The 24,238-nt window shown below is 42.4% G+C and overlaps 1 protein-coding gene across 1 annotated transcript in view; it reads right to left on the reverse strand.

Annotated features, from left to right (window-relative positions):
- Positions 1-82: 82 nt before the first annotated feature.
- LOC139456572 (nucleoporin 88-like) overlaps positions 83-24,238 on the reverse strand; it is a 37,772-nt gene continuing 13,616 nt past the window's right edge. Inside the window, exons 6-15 of the mRNA XM_071238362.1 lie at positions 20,589-20,757; positions 13,753-13,848; positions 13,365-13,446; positions 10,876-10,980; positions 9,378-9,530; positions 6,419-6,541; positions 5,429-5,575; positions 3,797-3,923; positions 3,435-3,550; positions 83-648 (exon numbers count right to left, since the gene is read on the reverse strand). Coding sequence (XP_071094463.1) covers positions 585-648; positions 3,435-3,550; positions 3,797-3,923; positions 5,429-5,575; positions 6,419-6,541; positions 9,378-9,530; positions 10,876-10,980; positions 13,365-13,446; positions 13,753-13,848; positions 20,589-20,757 — 1,182 coding nt within the window. The 3' untranslated portion in view covers positions 83-584. The remainder of the gene's footprint in view (positions 649-3,434; positions 3,551-3,796; positions 3,924-5,428; positions 5,576-6,418; positions 6,542-9,377; positions 9,531-10,875; positions 10,981-13,364; positions 13,447-13,752; positions 13,849-20,588; positions 20,758-24,238) is intronic.

The following is a 24,238-nucleotide window of genomic DNA, read 5'->3' on the forward strand; positions in this document are numbered from 1 at the left end:
CATTGATACAGAGTAACAACATAGAAATACTCTCTAAGTTAAATCAATCTGTTTACTGAGAGACAACAGTGACACATTTCATTATACAAGGTGTATTTCCTCACTATATACAAAGTTGTGAAACACGTCAGTGTAACAATCACAGTACAGCTTGCAGTGTCGTCGGTAGTGGCCAGGAAGATGGAGTCCCATCGGTGACGGCCATCATGATGACACACTGCTGACCTCAGAGTGTCACACTGCCCGATAATCTCCTTCAACAGGGATGTTCTGTGAACATTCCATATAAAAACTCCACGTATGAGACAATGTCATTTTCCAGAAAACTTTAAAACTTCCTAAGCTGATGCAATCTGGTTCACATTCTATGAAGGTACGTCACATATTCAGACAGCCCACAATGTGTCAGGGATGCCAGTGTTCATGGCCGTTTCGTCACTTGTTGCGTCAACCATCGTAGGCAACACTATGATCTCTGATCCAGCTGTGACAGTTAGCCTGCAGCCTTCATTGTTGTGTAGTCAGACAGTCTTGTCTGAGCCTTGTACTTTTCCTTGACTTGTTTCCATGTCAGTATTTCTACTTCAGCTGTTCGTCTCCATCTTGAGCTGCGTGACTTTCTTCATGAGGTCGGCAATCTCCTCTCCCCTACAACAGAAGCAGTGGTGTCAGAATTACTATGTAGTTGTTGTGGTTTGTTGTTTAACGCCACACTCAGCAATATTCCAGCTATATGACAGCAGTCTGTAAATAACCGAGCCTGGACCAGACAATCCAGTGACTGACATCATAAGCATCGATCCACGCAATTAGGACACGATGCCATGCATCAACCAAGTCAGCGAGCCTGACCACCCTATCCCATTACCCGCCTCTTACGACAAGCCTAGTCGCCTTTTTATGGCAAGCATGGGTTGCTGAAGACCTATTGTACCCTGTCTTTTCACGGGTCTCACGAATACTAACTGTGGAGGTAACGACTCACCAACCTTCTATCCATAGAAATTGACTACGATCCAATGGCACTTTACTGATAGAAGTAACAATTGACCAAATTGTCTATTTACATCAATTGTCTATGACTCAATGGCAATAGATTGAGAGTATGTAAGGAACCCTACATTGCAGTTGTCTATGGGCCAATTGACAACACACAATGACAAGCTAGACATCAATAGTGGATTTGTGTGGCCCAAAGTTCCACAGCGAAGCATTTTGGAACTAGGATTCAAGCCTGATGAAACGAAGGGACACAACTCTGTACAGCAAATTGCGGCTTCTTGACAACTGAGCCACCCATTTGGATTAGGAGGTTCTCAAAAATGTAAAGCAACAAGTATACACTGTTACATAAATCAACCATACACATTTCATATGCTTATTGACTCCAATAATGATACAGCGCATGAATGTTCATAGCACAAGTAATTTATACCATGTACAATGTAACCAAATGATCAACAAGAGGACCAAGTCATTGATATACCCCGCAATCGCAAATACTTGTCGTGGATAAATAAATAAAACTTGCTGCCATGGAAACTTGAAAAATATTTGTATTAAGATATCAAAAAACTGTCAAAAGGCACAAGTTCACCACTAGCCCTATCTACAGTCAAATCTCATTAATTCAACACTTGTTAATCCAACAATCGGCTTTATCTGACACTAATTATGGGAACCGATTAAATCGGTGCTATTTAGACCAGTTAATTCGACATTCTCACACTCGGACTCCAAGACACCTTATTTGCAACAAATTACTGAAATCACTCATTAATCATTCTTGTTAATCCGACACAGTCATCAGCGTACTCCATGGTCATCTGCAAGTACACAGCCCCATGTTTTAATGCAAGATGAGCCGGCTGGAAGCTGCATATTACAACGGTTATAGAGATAAACATACTTAACAATAAACAATTAAGCTATTAATAAACAAAACAATATTTATCACAATCATGGTTAGATTACCTCAGTCTCAGTAAAAATTCTCGCTATCGCGACCTTTCGCGAAATTTGACCGACCAATGAAAAACTAACAGGAAGTCGACATTAGACAATCAGAAAGCAGCCTTCTTGAGCTTTGTGGCACTAGGTTCAAACTTGCGTCTTCCATCAATGCTTTTCAAAATATTTTGAATCAATTACACAGCCCATAACCGTAATTTTGTGTTAAGCTTTAGAGTTTGCATGATTAGAAAACGCATTCCATTAACAATGTAACAATATGAATATTTCATACATTTTTATAACATGTTTGTATCGTTATCTATCCTGTTGTTGTCCGATTTTCGATCATGAACGCTGATACTATTTAATTTCGTTTATTCGACATAACTATTTGCAACCAAACATGTCGGATTAATGGGACGTATGTACAAGTTTGGTGAAGAAATATTCTATGGTTTTCATGATCAGCTTTGGATGGACCGATAGACATATAGACAGATGGACAGTGTCCTGGAAAAAGAGTTGCAGGGGTTTATAAGAGGAATCCCTGATTCATTCTGCAGGTCTACTGAGAAGATCAATCAAAGAAGGACAAAGGTGGGACTCATGAATCCTTGTACACCAATCTCATTTAAATCAGACCTTAGTTCTCGCTACAGCTAAACACAGATCTGAGGACATCCGAGTAGAGGTCACGTCAGAACGACCTTTCATCCGACCAATCAGAGCATCACTTACCAGATCATGAAAGTGACAGTCGGAATGTGTCTTCTTATCATGCATCCTCGAAAACATTAACATGGGTTATTCCGAAACGATAGTTACAGGTTTAACGACTGAATCCATATCATCTAGACTATCTATTAGCGATTCCAGAATGTTCTTTTGATCAGGTTTCAAATTTTTAATTGAGAATTTGTCCAAATATGTTTCGAAGCGTTGACTCCAATTTCAAAACAGTGCCATAAAGCATGAGAAAGCTGCCTTCTGATTGGTCATTCCATTGGTCGGTCAAAGTTCGCAAAAGGTCGGTCTGACGTGACCAGTAATGGGATGTCCTCATATCTTTGTTTAGCGGTGGCGAGAACTAAGATCTGATTTTAATGAGATTGCCCCGTACACACACACATCCATATATGGATGACAGGCTGTGTGTACTGTGCACGTGCCCTGCCAGTAAACAGTGTGATCGTCGTGGCAACCTCTTTTCACCTTTGATACATCTGTGTTTAACAGTAGTTATTTTTTATTTTCCTGTTAAGCACAGACTGAATCTACCCTTTCCAAAATGAAATATGAGGGAATTCCCAAAGACATAAATAAAAGTATTGAACGTTTGGGGTCAGAGGGCAAACTTCAAGATTCTTGTAAGGGCCGTGCCCACACTGGTGGCAGCGATGTTACCGAGAGTGTAACGAAGGTGTCACACGCTGGGAAGGAGCTTGTCTATGTGTGATGTAAGGGAAGTAACTGTTACTTACTCCTGTGTGAGAATGCCTCGCAGTTGATTGATCTGACCCTTTTGTATGGCTGGACTCCCTGGGCCTTGCCGGTCTCCTGCAGCAGTCCGTGCCTGGAAGTCCTGCTTGATCTTCACCTGGGAACAATACACAGGAGTCAAGTGAGCACTTCGGGCTTTAACACTCCTTTGATCTGGGCCCACTTACACAAAGCAATCTTTGCGCTAAGATGATCGTAACTGCCCATACTTTAACATAGGCTTACAATAGTCTTAGCGCTAAGATAGCTCTGTGCAAGTGGGCCCTGTAGTTCAGTAAGATCACATGGTATCAGCTTGATGTGGGATGAGAGGCAAATGTGGTTCAAGTCATGGATGTCTTACCTGCTGCAGCTTCTTAGCAAACGTGTCCAGGTTTCCCTTGATTGTCTTCAATTCTCTCAACATGTGTTTCTCAGCATCAGATAACATCGGCACCCGTGACTGAATCTTCCTCATGATTTGATCCAGTCTGTGGAAGGGATTACAAAACTCTGACTTATACAATGGATGAATTAACAAGCACCTTGCTCTGTATACGGTGCATGCATAGATGCACAAGAACCTTTCTCTGTATATGATGAATAGAAGCACAACAAGCACCATGCTCTGTATATGATGCATAGAAGCACAACAAGCACCCTGCTCTGTATATCATGCATAGAAGCACAACAAGCACCATGCTCTGTATATGATGAATAGAAGCACAACAAGCACCCTGCTCTGTATATGATGCATAGAAGCACAACAAGCACCCTGCTCTGTATATGATGCATAGAAGCACAACAAGCACCTTGCTCTGTATATGATGCATAGAAGCACAAACACTATGGTCTGTATATGATGCATGCATTTATGCACAACAAACACCTTGCTCTGTATATGGTGCATGCATAGAAGCACTACAAGCACCTTGCTCTGTGTATGTTGCAAGCACAGATACACAAGAAGGACCTTGCTCTGTATATGATGCATAGAAGCACAACAAGCACCTTGCTCTGTATATGATGCATGCATAGAAGCACAACAAGCACCTTGCTCTGTGTATGTTGAAGGCACAGATGCACAAGAAGCACTTTGCTCTGTATATGGTGCATGCATAGAAGCACAACAAACACCTTGCTCTGTATATGATGTATGCATAGATGCACAAGTACCTTGCTCTGTATGGGATGCAGGCATAGATGCAGAACATGCACCTTGCTCTGTGTATGTTGCAAGCACAGATGCACATCAAACACCTTGCTCTGTATATGGTGCATGCATAGAAGCACAACAAGCACTTTGCTCAGTGTATGTTGAAGGCACAGATGCACAACAAGCACTTTGCTCTGTGTATGATGTATGCATATATGCACAACAAGCACCTTGCTCTGTTTTTGATGCAAGCATAGATGCACAACAAGCACCTTGCTCTGTACATGGTGCATGCATAGAAGCACAACAAGCACCTTGCTCAGTGTATGTTGAAGGCACAGATGCACAAGAAGCACTTTGCTCTGTCTATGATGTATGCATATATGCACAACAAGCACCTTGCTCTGTTTTTGATGCAAGCATAGATGCACAACAAGCACCTTGCTCTGTATATGATGGAGGTATATCAGTTCAGATCAGGCATGAAGTTCAACCAGGATGTTCATGACAATTGGGAAAAAAACAACTGAAACACTGTTATTGCTGCCAAAATGTTACACTGCACGTTTGCCAAAACCAAAAACTGATATGCTCTCCCATGCCAGCCACTATGCCTGCAACATTGGACACAATGCTGGCCTACATTGAAAACAATGCCTGCCTACGCTGGACACAATGCCTGCCTACACTTCACACAATGCCTGCCTAAACTGAACACAATCCCTGCCTACACTGGACACAATGCCTGCCATACTTGACACAATGCCTGCCTACACTGAACACAATGCCTGCCTACACTGGACACTATGTCTGCCTAAACCAGCCACTATGCCTGCTTACCTCCTCAGCAATGCTTCCTGGCTCTCTTGTGCTGAGTTCAACTTTGAAGCAAGCCCCTCCCCCTTGTCCTGTAGGATGTTGCGAGACTGGCTGAGGGTGCTGATGTCACGCTGCTGCTGCTTCTTCTGCTCGTGGAGGATACGTACCCTGCAACATGCACAACATGTTTCACTCTGTCAGTCCTCAACTAGATCTAAGTTCTGGGGCCATTCACTCTCTTTCCTGTCACCTGGTACACCCGACCCTCTCACCTTGTAGTCTCATCTCTTACCTGTTAATCTAAACTCTGACCCGTAGCCCCTTCACCTCCTGCTCTGCCCCATCCACGTCCTGGCCTGCTCCACCCTCACCTGGCCTGCCACTCCCTCACCTGGTCTGCCCCATCCTCACCAGGTCTGCCCCACCCTCACCTGGTCTGCCCCACCCTCACCTGGTCTGCCTGACCCTCACCCGGTCTGCCTGACCCTCACCCGGTCTGCCTGACCCTCACCCGGTCTGCCCCACCCTCACCTGGTCTGCCCCACCCTCACCTGGTCTGCCCCACCCTCACCAGGTCTGCCCCATCCTCACCCGGTCTGCCTGACCCTCACCAGGTCTGCCCCACCCTCACCCGGTCTGCCCCACCCTCACCCGGTCTGCCTGACCCTCACCCGGTCTGCCTGACCCTCACCCGGTCTGCCCCACCCTCACCAGGTCTGCCCCATCCTCACCTGGTCTGCCCCACCCTCACCAGGTCTGCCCCATCCTCACCCGGTCTGCCCCACCCTCACCAGGTCTGCCCCATCCTCACCCGGTCTGCCTGACCCTCACCAGGTCTGCCCCACCCTCACCTGGTCTGCCCCATCCTCACCTGGTCTGCCCCACCCTAACCAGGTCTTGCACACCCTCATCTGGTCTGCCACATCCTCACCTGGTCTTCCCCACCCTCACCAGGTCTGCCCCACCCTCACCTGGTCTTCCCCACCCTCTCCTGGCCTGCCACACCCTCACCTGGTCTCAATCTCCTGCCTGGCAAGGTCCTGCTTCTGTATGTACTCCTCCCTGAACACCTGGGTGGCGCGAGTCAGTAGCTGGAAGCACTCCTGCTGGGATAACTCCGACTTGGGGCCAGACCTGGAACATTCACATGTCATACACCTGATGTGACCACTCAGAATTACACACACTCAGTCCTCTAAGACCTTGGATTTCTCAGAGAATGATTTGGAAACTATTTTCAAAATTCTTGGACCATTAACTAAATCTGCACAGAAGACTCACAGGACGTCATTTTGTGAGTGATTGCTTGTCTGTTTAACATCACAATCAGTAGTGTTTAAGCTATATGACGTCATCCTGTAAATGATTGAGTCGAGACCAGACAATCCAGTGAATGATATCATAAGCAATGATTCATGATGTCAGGGTATGCTGACATGCCATCACTGAACCTGACCATCCGATCCATTTAGTTGCCTCTTAAGACAAACAGAGTGAAAGAAGTGAGTGAGTGAGTGAGTGAGTTTGGTTTTAGCGGCTTTTAGCAATATTCCAGCAATATCACGGCGGGGGACACCAGAAATGGGCTTAACACATTGTACCCATGTCGGGAATTGATCCCTGGTCTTCGGCGTGACGAGCGAACGCTTTTACCACTAGGCTACCCGACCACCCCGAGAGAAAGAAGACTCAAGTTGCCGGTAAACTTGTTCAGATCAAAACCATAACTGACTACACAACGGTATTACTATGACATCATCACAAAACTCACACAACCATTCCAAACTACGTTAACATACGTTAACATCTATTTATAGAAATACTTCCGGGTTTAGAGTTACCTCCCTTACATCAATAGGTTGCTGAGGACTTATATTCTTACCAGCAACCCACACAGGTTGTATGTTACTATAACCCTGACAACCCCATCCCGTTAGTCGCCTCTTGCGACAAGCATAGTCGCCTTTTAGGGCAAGCATGGGTTGCTGAAGACCTATTCTACCCAGGATCTTCATGGGTCGGTAGTCTTGATATAGCAACAATCTGGCAAACAAGAATCATCAGGAGATGACATATAACCGGTCTGGTGCAATTCAGAAATGGACTTTGGCTACTTATACCCCACTTTTGGTTCACTGCGATTCGAAACCTTCCGTCCAGTGAAGAAAAACATAATGCTGTTCCATGTTTTTCAAAATTCCAAATCATCAAAAGGCACCAGTTCATCACTGGACTGAACCGCAGAGCAAGTTTCATCCAGAAATATTCAACAATTTTGGAGCACTACCTCACATCCAGTAGTTCAAATTGTCGTCATGGAAAAACAACAAATAAATAAATCCGAAATCAACAAAAGGCACCAAGTTCCCCCCAAAACTGATCTATATACCGTATTTTCAGGGGTATAGTGCACACTATTTTTTCCAAAAAAAACACAGCTGTGTAGGAGGGGGTGCGCATTATACACGCAATAATGAGTTTTGATGTTTTTTCCCCCAACGGAAAGACATTACCGTGAGCATGTAACACCGGAAATACCATGTCAACAAATCCATACTGAAGTACGCAAATCAATCATGTAATTACAGTCTGGCTATAAAAAGTGTTCTTTGTATATCTAGACTTATGTTTGTAACTTATTTCATAAATTTTATTAAAAATTCCTTTCAATATCGTTTTAATTAATTTCGGTGAAACAGTGCGTGAAGCAATCGCAAGATCGCACAACTCACTGTTATTAACAGCAACTACGGTCAGATTACCGCTATTGACACCTTGAAACAAACTTTAGTTGCCAGAGAATGGATACATATATCATAAATGCCATACTTTTAATAGTTAAAATTCATAGTTGTGATAGTTTGATGATTCTATGTCAACACGTAGTTCTCGCGACCACGTGGGCGGGAGCCTCAATGGTGACTGGTCAAACTGGTTCCATGTGAAAAATAATAGCCGGCAATAGCGATCAGCTGCTTCGTTTATAATTATTTTAGATATATTTAGTAAAAGCTGCAACTGAAATAACAAGATATTGGAATATATTATTCCTGATAAAAAAATAGTTTCAGATACAATTTTTGCCGATCCTTGCATTAAAATCCTGTAAAGTTATATCATTGGGTGTGTCTTGACCGAATCACCGGTAGATTCCAAGAAAACATGTGTACAGCTGATTGCTGTGTCCGGCTTAGTTTACGAGAAAATACACAAACTAATCTTAAGTCCTGGATGTAAAACAATGCCTAGCAGAACAAAAAATACAATTTAAACGGTAAATCAACATGTCTGGTGATTTTTTATGTCAAATTTAAAATTTGTACTGACCAAGTTTCTCATCATCCGTTCGTTTACCGAAATTCTGTGAAGGATTAAGGGGTACGGTGTAATTTTTCTTGTGCATAATATTCAAAATTTTTAAGTCCAAAATATTGAATCCACTAGAGGGAGGTGCGCATTATACTTGGATGCGCACTATACTCAAGAAAATACAGTTCAAGTTTCAACATGAAATATTTAACGGTTTTGGACTTCTGGAAACAGAAAACAAATTATTTTCCTCCAAAAAGTCATGAAAAAGAAGAAGAAGAAAGAATAAATATCCCAAATCATGAAAAGGCACCAGTCCCCACTAGACTAATCTGTATAGCAAGTATAATCAAGAAATATTCAACGGTTTATGAGTTCTGCTCCGAAAATGAGCACTAACTTTATTTTCAGCATAAGGCCAATTTGTCAGAAAAAATAAAATATGAACAAAATAAAATCCCAAATCATCAAAAGGCACCAGTTCCCAACAAGAAATATTTAACAGTTTTGGAGTTCTGCTCTGGAAACAGAAAACGGACAGCTGACGGACGGACATCGTGATCGATCTTTCCTCCTTTTATCCTATACTTTTAAAACCAGGGGGATAACAATAGTCTACAGTAACATTCACTCACTCCATTGACTTCACAGCATGACTTACTTGAGGACTGGGTGTGAGGAGCTTCTAAGGAGAATCTTGGCGATGTGTTGGTCAAACGGTTCACGGTTCAGCTGGCGGAGAGGGGAGGTTACTGCTGGTCCCGGGGAGTCCGACAACAAGGAACGGGGCTCACTGAGACTGCTGCACTTGGTGCTGAAAGAAACATGCACACAGTGTAACTGCAACAGCATTTTGTAACCATGGTAACTGCAAGATTTTTATTTTATGATTTACAGATCTTGTTTGGGATGTTTGTGTGAAGCTAAAATATATATTATATTTAATTTGGCATGGGGTTGTTTGGGTCCATCAGTTTATTGGTGAATATGACCAAAGCTGATACCTACTGATGTTGCTAATGACACATATTTGGGCATTAAATAAACTAATCAGTACTACATTATTATCTGTGTTAAGATTGGTTAAGAGTGAGAGAGTGAGTGAGTTGGGTTTAACGCCGCTTTTAACAGTATTCCAGTTATATCACGGCGTGTCAGCTTAATGTGGGAGGAAAGCCTGAAGTGATGCAGGTCTCAGATGTTTACCACTTCGGTGAAACCCACAAGCAAGGATAGGTGCTGACAAACCTAGAAACATAATCAGGGCAAACCGGAATTCGAACCCACAATCATAGGTTTCTGGCGTGCCCAAGGGACGCAACTCTGCACAGCCAATCGCAGCGCCTTAGACGACTGGGCTACCCGTGCCCCTGATTGGTGAAGAAAAGTTTAACAGATTTTGACCTACTCCACAGACAACAAACAACTAGTGGAGTTTGCTGACCACTATGGAGGTAAAACAAGTTATAATTGGATGTACAGCAACAGCTAACTGAAAAAGACGAAGGAAACCTTTTGATTAGGTACGTTATCAGAAATGTTCATTTAACGCTAAACTAACATTTTTTTCCTTTGAGAGTATTTATTGTAATTATATACAAGTAAAACCCCTGTTTTCAGAAATGTTTGTACAAATATTTGAACAAAAGCAAGTCTTCAATCCCAGTTAGTTTTTTCATCACATGAGTGAGTGAGTTGGGTTTAATGCCGCTTTTAACAGTATTCCAGTCATATCGCGGCGTGTCAGCTTAATGTGGTAGGAAAGCCCGAAGTGATGCAGGTCTCAGACGTTTACCGCTTCGGTGAAACCCACGAGCACAGGTATGGTACTGACAAACCTAGAAACATAATCGGGGCGAACCGGGATTCAAACCAACAATAATAGGTTTCTGGTGTGCCCAAGGGACGCAACTCTGCACAGTGAATCGTGGTGCCTAAGACGACTGGGCCACCCGTGCCCCCCATTCATCACATGAAGGAGAAGCCAGTACAAACATGGTGAAAGAGAAAGAAAAAACACTAGTCACCAGTCATGCAGACATATCCAATCACTTTCAATAACATTAATAATTAAATATATTTCTCTTACTTCTATTAGCATAATTACTTGACCTGACCAGTTATATGGGTTATTGTGTATTCTATGCTGTAACTCTCACCTTAAGGGCAGCGCCACAAACTCAAAGTCACTTGTCAAGGTCAGCAGTGATGGAGACAAGGATGGGTCCGTGATGATGTCAAGACCGAGAATTGGAGCTGCTGGGCTGAAACACATCCAGGCAAGGTTATCACTGACCTAGAGGGGAGGAGCTTAGTACAGGCATGGTTATCACTGACCTAGAGGGGAGGAGCTTAGTACAGGCATGGCTATCATTAACCTAGAAGGGAGGAGCTTAGTACAGGCATGGTTATCACTGACCTAGATGGGAGGAGCTTAGTACAGGCATGGTTATCACTGACCTAGAGGAGATGAGCTTAGTACAGGCATGGTTATCACTGACCTAGATGCGAGGAGCTTAGTACAGGCATGGTTATCATTAGCCTAGAGGGGAGGAGCTTAGTACAGGCATGGTTATCATTAACCTAGAGGGGAGGAGCTTAGCACAGGCATGGTTATCACTGACCTAAAGGAGAGGAGCTTAGTACAGGCATGGTTATCACTGACCTAGAGGGAGGAGCTTAGTACAGACATGGTTATCACTGACCTAGAGGGGAGGAGCTTCGTACAGGCAAGGTTATCACTGACCTAGAGGGGAGGAGCTAAGCATAGACATATTTATCACTGACATAGAAGGGAGGAGCTTAGTACAGGGAAAGTTATCACTGACCTAGAGGGGAGGAGCTAAGCATAGACATGGTTATCACTGACCTAGAGGAGATGAGCTTAGTACAGGCATGGTTATCACTGACCTAGATGCGAGGAGCTTAGTACAGGCATGGTTATCATTAACCTAGAGGGGAGGAGCTTAGTACAGGCATGGTTATCATTAACCTAGAGGGGAGGAGCTTAGCACAGGCATGGTTATCACTGACCTAAAGGAGAGGAGCTTAGTACAGGCATGGTTATCACTGACCTAGAGGGAGGAGCTTAGTACAGACATGGTTATCACTGACCTAGAGGGGAGGAGCTTCGTACAGGCAAGGTTATCACTGACCTAGAGGGGAGGAGCTAAGCATAGACATATTTATCACTGACATAGAAGGGAGGAGCTTAGTACAGGGAAAGTTATCACTGACCTAGAGGGGAGGAGCTAAGCATAGACATGGTTATCACTGACCTAGAGGGGAGGAGCTAAGTACAGGCATGGTTATCACTGACCTAGAGGGGAGAAGCTAAACACAGACATGATTATCACTGACCTAGAGGGGAGGAGCTAAGCATAGACATGGTTATCACTGACCTACAGGGGAGAGGCTAAGCACAGACACGGTTATCCCTGACCTAGAGGAGAGGAGCTTAGTACAGGCATGGTTATTATTGACCTAGAGGGGAGGAGCTTAGTACCGGCATGGTTTTATGAACCTTTTCATTGGGATCGCCATTAAGTAAGAGACTTCTTTCTATAGGCGTTAAAACCTATTGAGAGGTTTTACTTTCCAGTCGGGTTAAATCTCATAAACAGGGACGTTGTAATGTCCCTGAGATTTTATATAATATCCCAGGGATTTTATATAATGTCCTGGGTATTTTATTAATACAACTTCCGTTCAGATTGTAACATGTAATGAAATGTAAAATCAAATGGCAAATGTTTTCTTTATATTCCCGAGGATCGAACTCGCAACCTTCATATCTGTAGCCCAGTGAGTGTACCACGAGGCTACAGAGGTGTTGATAAGCCTCACTGGTTTTTAGAATGTCCTTATCAAGATCCGTACGCCAGCAACAGATATTTTATGTGCGTTTCCTAAGGTTCATGGAAAGTATGTTCGAAACATAAAAATGTTGATAAATGTTGTTTTAAGTTTCTTTTTTCGGTTTATAAGCATGGAAAAACACTTTCCCTCGGTTTTGGTAGACAGAGCAGGCCCTGGGGGTCGGGAAAAACCGCGGGGGCTTCGCCTCCTTGGTTTTTCCCTCTCCCCAGGGCATGCTCTGTCTACCAAAACCTCGTGAGCGTGTTTTCTCCAATACATAATTGACCTACAGGGGAGCAGCTTAGTACAGGCATGGTTATCATTAACCTAGAGGGGAGGAGCTTAGCACAGGCATGGTTATCACTGACCTAGAGGAGAGGAGCTTAGTACAGCCATGGTTATTATTGACCTAGAGGGCAGGAGCTTAGTACAGGCATGGTTATCATTAATCTAGGGGGGAGGAGCTTAGTAGAGGCATGGTTATCATTAACCTAGAGGGGAGGAGCTTAGTACAGGCATGGTTATCATTAACCTATAGGGGAGGAGCTTTGTACAGGCATGTTTATCATTCACCTAGGGGGGAGGAGCTTAGCACAAGCATGGTTATCATTAACCAAGGGGGGAGGAGCTTAGCACAGGCATGGTTATCATTAACCTAGGGGGGAGGAGCTTAGTACAGGCATAGTTATCATTAACCTAGGGGGGAGGAGCTTAGTACAGGCATGGTTATCATTAAGCTAAAGGGGAGGAGCTAAGCACAGGCATGGTTCAAACAAAGGATCTTGCTTACCTAGATGGGAGGGGCTTGGTGCAGACTAAGTGTTCCACCACACACTCCTGGTTGTGAGGGAGACTTGACTCATTGCTATCAGCTGAAACAGGAGCCAACCAAATATGAACTACTGCTCAGATGTTTGTCATTAACAGCTACGTCTTGTGTTTGTTGTTTAACGCCACACTCAGCAATATTCCAGATAAATAATCAGGGCGGGACCAGACAATCCAGTGATTGACATCATGAGCATCAATCCACCCAGTTGGGATACGATGACATGCATCAACCAAGTCAGCGAGTCTGACCTTCCAATTCTGATAGACGCTTCTTATGACAAGCATGGGTTGCGGAAGACCGATTATCCCTGGATCTTTACAGGTTCCCCTATTTGGTACGGACTCACCTGTGAGGAACCTGTGCACACAGCTGAGCCAAGGCAAAGCAACACTGTGGACTCCGGCGCCATGGCAACAGTGGTAACGGGTTGAAGTGCATGGATCTAAAAGAAGAAAATATTAATTATTTTCAACTGAATTAATATTCACGGATCATTACACTATTTACCTGAAAACTATCTTCTTACAAAAGTAATCATAAAAACAACTATTTGTCACATAATTGTATAACTTTCCCATGATGCAACTTTACCATGTAGCTATCAAATAAATAAAAGAATAAATCCATTATGAAACTGTAAGACTAATTACTTATTCTGTGAGTGTGGAGAATGTGTGTAAGGACGAAGGCATTACATAAAGCTGTCGGAACGGGGCAATTAAATATAATAATGACAGAATGATACATTGCAATATCCCAATATTCACCAATGCTAAGAGGTTTTTCCGACACGTTTATGCGCGGGCTGACAAGTGAGGTACGACACACCTAGGCTTCATGGCCTTCTAGATTCAATCCCAACCACACTGTCAACACCCAGACTTATAGCCGCATAAACATGGCTAATTTATTGCACAATATCACTAATACATGCATGACGACCTGACCCGAGGTCAAACAATGAAAGGAACTCTTCAGAAATGAAGAATGATTTGTCTTGTTTTGTTCCAGCGGTCAGAGGTGAGATCAGACACCCCACGTGAACACGTCAACTCGTCAATTCTGACACGGTGTGGATTTACATGTCATAAAACTTGGGACAGACGAACAATCAGTTGACAATAGGAGATAAAAGTATCACCCATAACGCCTTTCACAAAAGAATAATTGTTCTAAGGGATATATTCAAAGTTTACAAAAAAACCAACTGAATTAAAACACATATGAGGAAGTACAACTATTTAAGGTTTGTTTTTGCACGATGCACAAATGTGCGTCCAGTACGTACATATATATAGAACGGACACAGAAGAAAAATATACAATAATCAGCGGTAGAAACTAACAGTTTTAGTCCACTAGTCCTTATAATGATAACATATAGCAAAACCCTTAAAAATGGCAAATTTCTACTAGTCCTTATGATACCTTAACTATTGGGCAGTTTGGCAAGGACTATAGGACTAGTGCCAATTTCTAATGCTGCAATGATATTCACTGCACCTACAGCGCATCAAGAGAAGTTATACACATCTGTCATTTCACCTATCAATCATGACCACTGTCCACATGATCACTGATTCCTTCCAGGCTCTAAAGTAATTACAGTGGTAGAAACTAACAGTTTTAGCCCACTACTCCTTATAATGATAACATATAGCAAAACCCTTAAAAATGGCAAATTTCTACTAGTCCTTATGATACCTAAACTATTGGGCAGTTTGGCAAGGACTACAGGACTAGTGCCAATTTCTAACGCTGAATTATTAAAACTTACAGTACGCTACGCCATTTCATTACTTTACAGGACCCTCATATCACCCTTAAAATTAATTACTGGGGGCCCCCTGACCCTTGCTTTTGCAAGTAGAGGTAAAAACCTGCATTCATCATGAACATGAGGTTTTTCTAGTGCGGTCAGCGGGAACAGACAGGCAACACCTGAGCTACATCCGTCACATCGGCTGGCAGGACAATACTTGTTTATGTCTTGCAGGTGACATTTCATCCTGGTTTGCCATATTCATAAACCAGCATTTATGTTCAGTAGGTAGATATGAATCCATTATGCCTCCATTATTAGAAAGCCATTTGCATAATGTGCAACCCCCAAACCCATTTAATCGGATTCACAGGAAACTCATAATGGTACAACATAGAAACTAGTATCTAAAATTTCAGCACAGCCTAACCATCATGTGTCACTGCGACATTTCTTTTCAATTAGGTTTTTTAACAAATATGTCATCAGTGCACTTAATTGACTCTATTCTTGACCATCATTTTTGCACACAACATTACAACATTCCACCTATATCATGATGACATGTAAATAATGAGGTGGTGAAATGGGGTTTAACGTCACATCCAAGATTATTGCACTTATTTAAGAACTGACTTTCACTTTGTGTGAGTTCATTGAAGTATGAACCTATATAGAGTGAGGGCCAAACTGTATGAACGTCGGAGCTTGCGGACCTCACTCTATGAAGGTTCATAAGTGAAAGTCAATTCATATAATTTTTTTACATCACTTTTTGTACCACAAAGGACGTAGACCTTGATCTATACACCATCATATTTTGTATGTGTTACAGTGGAGGCACAGGGATCTATTCTCACCCTAACAACCAAATCTCTATCTAGTCAGCATCAGGCACAGGGATCTATTCTCCCCCTAACAACCCAATCTCTATTAAGTCAGCATGAGGTACAGGGATCTATTCTCCCCCTAACAACCCAATCTCTATTAAGTCAGCATCAGGTACAGGGATCTATTCTCCCCCAAACAACACAATCTCTATCTAGTCAGCATCAGGTACAGGGATCTATTCTCACCCTAACAACCCAATCTCTATCTAGTCAGCATCAGGCACAGGGATCTATTCTCACCCTAACAACCCAATCTCTATTTAGTCAGCATCAGGTACAGGGATCTATTCTCACCTAACAACCCAATCTCTATCTAGTCAGCATCAGGTACAGGGATCTATTCTCTCCCTAACAACCCAATCTCTATCTAGTCAGCATCAGGTACAGGGATCTATTCTCACCTAACAATCCAATCTCTATCTAGTCAGCATCAGGTACAGGGATCTATTCTCCCCCTAACAACCCAATCTCTATCTAGTCAGCATCAGGTACAGTGGATCTATTCTCCCCCCTAACAACCCAATCTCTATCTAGTCAGCATCAGGTACATGGATCTATTCTCACCCTAACATCCCAATCTCTATCTAGTCAGCATGAGGTACAGGGATCTATTCTCACCCTAACAACCCAAACTTCTATCTAGTCAGCATCAGGTACAATGGATCTATTCTCCCCCTAACAACCCAATCTCTATTAAGTCAGCATGTAGTACAGTGGATCTATTCTCACCCTAACAACCCAATCTCTGTCTAGTCAGCATGAGGTACAGGGATCTATTTTCCCCCTAACAACCCAATCTCTATCTAGTCAGCATCCGGAACAGTGGATCTATTTCCCCCTAACAACCCAATCTCTATTAAGTCAGTATGAGGTACTGGGATCTATTCTCCCCCAAACAACACAATCTCTATCAAGTCAGTATGAGGTACAGGGATCTATTCTCCCCCTAACAACCCAATCTCTATCTAGTCAGCATCAGGTACAGGGATCTATTCTCCCCCTAACAACCCAATCTCTATTAAGTCAGCATCAGGTACAGGGATCTATTCTCCCCCTAACAACCCAATCTCTATCAAGTCAGCACTAGGTACAGGGATCTATTCTCCCCCTAACAACCCAATTTCTATTAAGTCAGCATCAGGTACAGGGATCTATTCTCCCCCTAACAACCCAATCTCTATTAAGTCAGCATCAGGTACAGGGATCTATTCTCCCCCTAACAACCCAATCTCTATCTAGTCAGTATGAGGTACAGGGATCTATTCTCACCCTAACAACCCAATCTCTATTAAGTCAGCATCAGGTACAGGGATCTATTCTCACCCTAACAACCCAATCTCTATCTAGTCAGCATCAGGTACAGGGATCTATTCTCTCCCTAACAACCCAATCTCCATCAAGTCAGCATCAGGTACAGGGATCTATTCTCTCCCTAACAACCCAATCTCTATCAAGTCAGCATCAGGTACAGGGATCTATTCTCACCCTAACAACCCAATCTCTATTAAGTCAGCATGAGGTACAGGGATCTATTCTCTCCCTAACAACCCAATCTCTATCAAGTCAGCATCAGGTACTGGGATGTATTCTCACCCTGACAAACCCAATCTCTATTTAGACAGCATGAGGAACAGTGGCTCTATTCTCACTGTGGTCTTAAGTAATCGAGTCTGGACCAGATGATTCAGTGAGTGACATCACGTGCATTGATCTACGCAATGGGGATATGATGACATGCATCAACAGGATCCTGACCAACCCGTTAGTTGCCTCGTACGACAAGCATGGTCACCTTTTACAGCAAGCATGGGTTGCTAATGACCTATTCTAACCCGGATCTTCATGGGTCCTATTGTCACCTACTGACATGCATATACATGCTGTATATATTATTTGTTCAGTTGGTGAACTAAAAATGCTATAAATGAGCCATGTTGCATCAGTCATCTATCACACAGTAGACTCAACATACAGTTTTATTACTGCCAGGTGATATATTTTCTGAAAATGTCCATCGCACATAAATAGAATATATAAAATAAATAAACATAAAACATTTTGAGAAATGAATCTGGACTAATGAAAGGAAACCAGACCTGCTCAGAGACCGATGTTTGGCTCCACATCAATGTTATGTATACTACTCAAAAGAAGTTAAGGACAACTAGATTCTTTCATGTGTTGTTGTTGGTTTGTTGTTTAATGCTGCACTCAGCATATTTTAGCTATAAGATGGCAGTCTGTAAATTATCAAGTCTGGACCAGACAATCGAGTGATTGACATCACGAGCAACGATCCACGCCATCTTTCATAAGACTACAGTAAATCATGCTATAGACATGCCATGACAGAATAACTTGAGTCTATACAGAATGAGTAGAATAATTTAACAAATGCGATGGCTTGGTTGAATTTACTTGTACTTCACAGAGAAAAAAACCCAAAAATGATCAAAATTACAAAGCCTTAATGCTTTATTTAACATTATTTTACAGTTTGCAATGTCACAACACAATGCTGAAATACCTCCGAAATTAAGAAAATAACAGCTTCAAAAAGACCCCATGATTGAATAAAATTATAGTTTTCAATTTTCCCTGTCAAGGGGATGAGTGTGGAATCCTAGATTCCATCTCAGACATAAAACCTGTCACGTAACTGGAAATATAAGAAAGCTACGTCGTAAATCACAAAGAACAATAAAGAACGAAGTGTGGTTTATTTCATGACGAAACATTGTTCTATCATGACGTCATTTCATGAGACTCAACTATGCGCTTGCAACTATTTTGGATGACTCTGTTTTTAAGAGGGAAGTGTCTAGTGAGTTGTTCCCAAAGTTGTAGCTGGGGAACGCAGGTAAACGCATTGGCCACACGATCGCATCCAAAAGTGGGAGAGATGTGACAATCAGGATTAGGAAAAAAGGTTCAGGTATCCAGAATTACCAAAATCACTCATTAATCAGTCTTGTTAATCTGACACAGTGATCAGAGTACTCCGTGGTCATCTGCCCGCGAGTACACAGCTCGTGTTATGATGCAAGACGAGTCGGCTGGTAGCTACATATTACAACAGCTGCAGAGATAAACTTGCCTAACAATAAACAATTAATGCTTTAAATAAAGAAAACATGCTTAGATCACCTCAATATCATTAAAATCAGATACAAGTTCTCGCTATCGCTGAGGACATCCGATTACAGATGGTCACGTCAGAACAACCTTTGGCGAACTACGACCGACCAATGAAATAACTAACAGGAAGTTAACGTTAGCCACTTAGAAAACAGCTTTCGTAGCTTTGCGGTACCTGTATCAAACTTGCAACTTCCATTCCAGACTATGCTTTTAAAAGTATTTTGAATAAGTCATACAGTCCGTAACAGTTGTTTTGTGTTGAGCTTTAGAAGTTGCATGATTAGAAAACATATTCCGTTAACAATGTAACATAACAATATGAATATTTCATTTATATTTTTTTATTACATGTTTGTATGGTTATCTATCATGTAGTTGTCCGATTTTCGATCATGAACGTTGATACTTCTTAATTTCATTTATCCAAAATACTCGTTAATCCGACATAATCATATGCAAACAACAATGTCGGAGTAACGGGACTTGACTGATGTGCATGCATGCGTGCGTGCATGCATGGGTATGTCTGCTTGTACTAGTCTTGGCTAATGCCGATATAGTGCTAGCCCACTGAGACACCATGCCGCAGCTTAACATGGATACCCCACCCAGACACAGTATGCCGACTTATCCCCTTAATGCCGAGTGCCAGGCAGGGTAACAACAAGTAACAAGGACGGAGATCGAAACCTGGACCGTCTGCTCTCCGGGCGGATGTTCTACCACAAGACCACGGAGTTAAGTGAGGCAAGTTTCAGACATTTACCACTTTGGTGAAACCGATGAGCATGGGTGTGTGAGTGAGTTTTACGCTGCTTTTACCAATATTCCAGCAATATCACGGTGGGGGACACCAGAAATGGGCTTCACACATTGTACCCATTTGGGAATCGAACCCGGGACGAGCAACGCTTTTACTGGGCAACTCGACTGCCCCTAACCCCTGAATAACACACACACCTGTCAGTTACTTGGATGAATGGTTACACAAGCAATAAACAACTCTTAACAAAATGAGTGAGTGAGTGAGTGAGTGAGTATGGTTTTACGCCGCTTTTAGCAATATTCCAGCAATATCACGGCGGGGGACACCAGAAATGGGCTTCACACATTGTACCCATGTCGGGTCTTCGGCATGACGAGCGAATGCTTTAACCACTAGGCTACTCGACCGCTCTATTATTGCACTGAAGGAGGTAAGGTGAAATGGGGCTTAACGTTGCGATCAAGATTATTGCACTTACATGTGTGCATGCGTACCCTTGTGGGTCATAAATACAATTTTTACACATCATGGTGCAAAAAGAAAGCCCTTCCCTACATATGCACAACTTCACAAAGTATATCATTGACAGGGCATCTAGTATCAAAAGGTTTACTATTTTGTTACCTTTCTTGAGTCGTATTGGACAGGTAAAATCATCTTCAATGAGGTGATCATCAATGTCGGTTGTTGTGAGGGACAGCTCCAGCTCCACACTCTCGTACACCCACAGCGTCGGCTCAGCCACTGGCTCGTAGATACTGGCATTGGGAGGGGGCGCCAAGCTTGAGTGACCCTGCAAGGATAGGCAGACATAAGGATGAGTCGGAAGACATAAGCACAGGAAATAGGCAGACATAACAATGAGTTGGAAGACATAAGCAACGGATGAGTCGGAAGATATAAGCACAGGATGAGTCGGAAGACATGAGCAACGGATGAGTCGGAAGACATAAGCACAGGAATTAGGCAGACATAAGAATGAGTTGGAAAACATAAGCAATGGATGAGTCAGAAGACATAATCACAGGAAATAGGCACACATTAGGATGAGTCAGAAGACATGAGCAACAGATGAGTTGGAAGACATAAGCAACGGATGAGTTGGAAGATATAATCACAGGAAATAGGCAGACATTAGAATGAGTTGGAAGACATAAGCAACGGATGAGTCAGAAGATATAATCACAGGAAATAGGCACACATTAGGATGAGTCAGAAGATATAAGCAACGGATGAGTCAGAAGACATGAGCAACGGATGAGTCGGAAGACATGAGCAACGGATGTGTCGGAAGACATAAGCACAGGAATTAGGCAGACATAAGAATGAGTCAGAAGATATAAGCAACGGATGAGTCAGAAGACATGAGCAACGGATGAGTCGGAAGACATAAGCACAGGAATTAGGCAGACATAAGAATGAGTTGGAAGACATAAGCAATGGATGAGTTGGAAGACATAAGCAACGGATGAGTCAGAAGATATAATCACAGGAAATAGGCACACATTAGGATGAGTCAGAAGATATAAGCAACGGATGAGTCAGAAGACATAAGCAACGGATGAGTCAGAAGATATAATCACAGAAAATAGGCACACATTAGGATGAGTCAGAAGATATAAGCAACGGATGAGTCAGAAGACATAAGCAACGGATGAGTCAGAAGATATAATCACAGAAAATAGGCACACATTAGGATGAGTCAGAAGATATAAGCAACGGATGAGTCAGAAGACATGAGCAACGGATGAGTCGGAAGACATAAGCACAGGAATTAGGCAGACATAAGAATGAGTCAGAAGATATAAGCAACGGATGAGTCAGAAGACATGAGCAACGGATGAGTCGGAAGACATAAGCACAGGAAATAGGCAGACATTAGGATGAGTCAGAAGATATAATCACAGGAAATCGGCACACATTAGGATGAGTCAGAAGATATAAGCAACGGATGAGTCAGAAGACATAAGCAACGGATGAGTCAGAAGATATAATCACAGAAAATAGGCACACATTAGGATGAGTCAGAAGACATAAGCAACGGATGAGTCAGAGGATATAAGCAGCGGATGAGTCAGAAGACATAAGCAACGGATGAGTTGGAAGATATAATCACAGAAAATAGGCACACATTAGGATGAGTCAGAAGACATAAGCAACGGATGAGTCAGAAGACATAAGCAACGGATGAGTTGGAAGATATAATCACAGAAAATAGGCACACATTAGGATGAGTCAGAAGACATAAGCAACGGATGAGTCAGAGGATATAAGCAGCGGATGAGTTGGAAGACATAAGCAATGGCTGAGTTGGAAGACATAAGCACAGGAAAAAGGCAGACATAAGAATGAGTTGGAAGACATAAGCAACGGATGAGTCAGAAGACAGAAGCAACGGATGAGTCAGAAGACATAAGCAATGGCTGAGTTGGAAGACATAAGCAACAGATGAGTCGGAAGACATAAGCAATGGCTGAGTTGGAAGACATAAGCAACAGATGAGTCGGAAGACATAAGCAATGGCTGAGTTGGAAGACATAAGCAACGGATGAGTCGGAAGACATAAGCACAGGAAATAGGCTGACATAAGAATGAGTAGGAAGACATAAGCAACGGATGAGTCAGAAGATATAATCACAGAAAATAGGCACACATTAGGATGAGTCAGAAGATATAAGCAACGGATGAGTCAGAAGACATAAGCAACAGATGAGTCAGAAGATATAATCACAGGAAATAGGCAGACATAAGAATGAGTTGGAAGACATAAGCAACGGATGAGTCAGAAGATATAATCACAGAAAATAGGCACACATTAGGATGAGTCAGAAGATATAAGCAACGGATGAGTCAGAAGACATAAGCAACAGATGAGTCAGAAGATATAATCACAGAAAATAGGCACACATTAGGATGAGTCAGAAGATATAAGCAACGGATGAGTCAGAAGACATAAGCAACAGATGAGTCAGAAGACATAATCACAGGAAATAGGCAGACATAAGAATGAGTTGGAAGACATAAGCAACGGATGAGTCAGAAGATATAATCACAGAAAATAGGCACACATTAGGATGAGTCAGAAGATATAAGCAACGGATGAGTCAGAAGACATAAGCAACAGATGAGTCAGAAGATATAATCACAGAAAATAGGCAGACATAAGAATGAGTTGGAAGACATAAGCAATGGCTGAGTTGGAAGACATAAGCAACAGATGAGTCAGAAGACATAATCACAGGAAATAGGCAGACATAAGAATGAGTTGGAAGACATAAGCAACGGATGAGTCAGAAGATATAAGCACAGGAAATAGGCAGACATAAGAATGAGTTGGAAGACATAAGCAACGGATGAGTCAGAAGACATAAGCAACGGATGAGTCGGAAGACATAAGCAACAGATGAGTTGGAAGATATAATCACAGGAAATAGGCAGACATAAGAATGAGTTGGAAGACATAAGCAATGGCTGAGTTGGAAGACATAAGCACAGGAAATAGGCAGACATAAGAATGAGTTGGAAGACATAAGCAACGGATGAGTCAGAAGACATAAGAACAGGAAATAGGCAGACATAAGAATGAGTAGGAAGACATAAGCAACGGATGAGTCAGAAGATATAATCACAGAAAATAGGCACACATTAGGATGAGTCAGAAGATATAAGCAACGGATGAGTCAGAAGACATAAACAACTGATGAGTCGGAAGACATAAGCAACAGATGAGTCAGAAGATATAATCACAGAAAATAGGCAGACATAAGAATGAGTTGGAAGACATAAGCAATGGCTGAGTTGGAAGACATAAGCACAGGAAATAGGCAGACATAAGAATGAGTTGGAAGACATAAGCAACGGATGAGTCAGAAAACATAATCACAGGAAATAGGCAGACATAAGAATGAGTTGGAAGACATAAGCAATGGCTGAGTTGGAAGACATAAGCAACGGATGAGTCAGAAGATATAAGCACAGGAAATAGGCAGACATAAGAATGAGTTGGAAGACATAAGCAACGGATGAGTCAGAAGACATAAGCAACGGATGAGTCGGAAGACATAAGCAACAGATGAGTTGGAAGATATAATCACAGGAAATAGGCAGACATAAGAATGAGTTGGAAGACATAAGCAATGGCTGAGTTGGAAGACATAAGCACAGGAAATAGGCAGACATAAGAATGAGTTGGAAGACATAAGCAACGGATGAGTCAGAAGACATAAGAACAGGAAATAGGCAGACATAAGAATGAGTAGGAAGACATAAGCAAC

The sequence above is a fragment of the Haliotis cracherodii genome, unplaced genomic scaffold (genome assembly GCF_022045235.1).
Source record: "Haliotis cracherodii isolate W230 unplaced genomic scaffold, xgHalCrac1.p SCAF_11, whole genome shotgun sequence".
Classification (NCBI taxonomy): Eukaryota; Metazoa; Mollusca; class Gastropoda; order Lepetellida; family Haliotidae; genus Haliotis; species Haliotis cracherodii.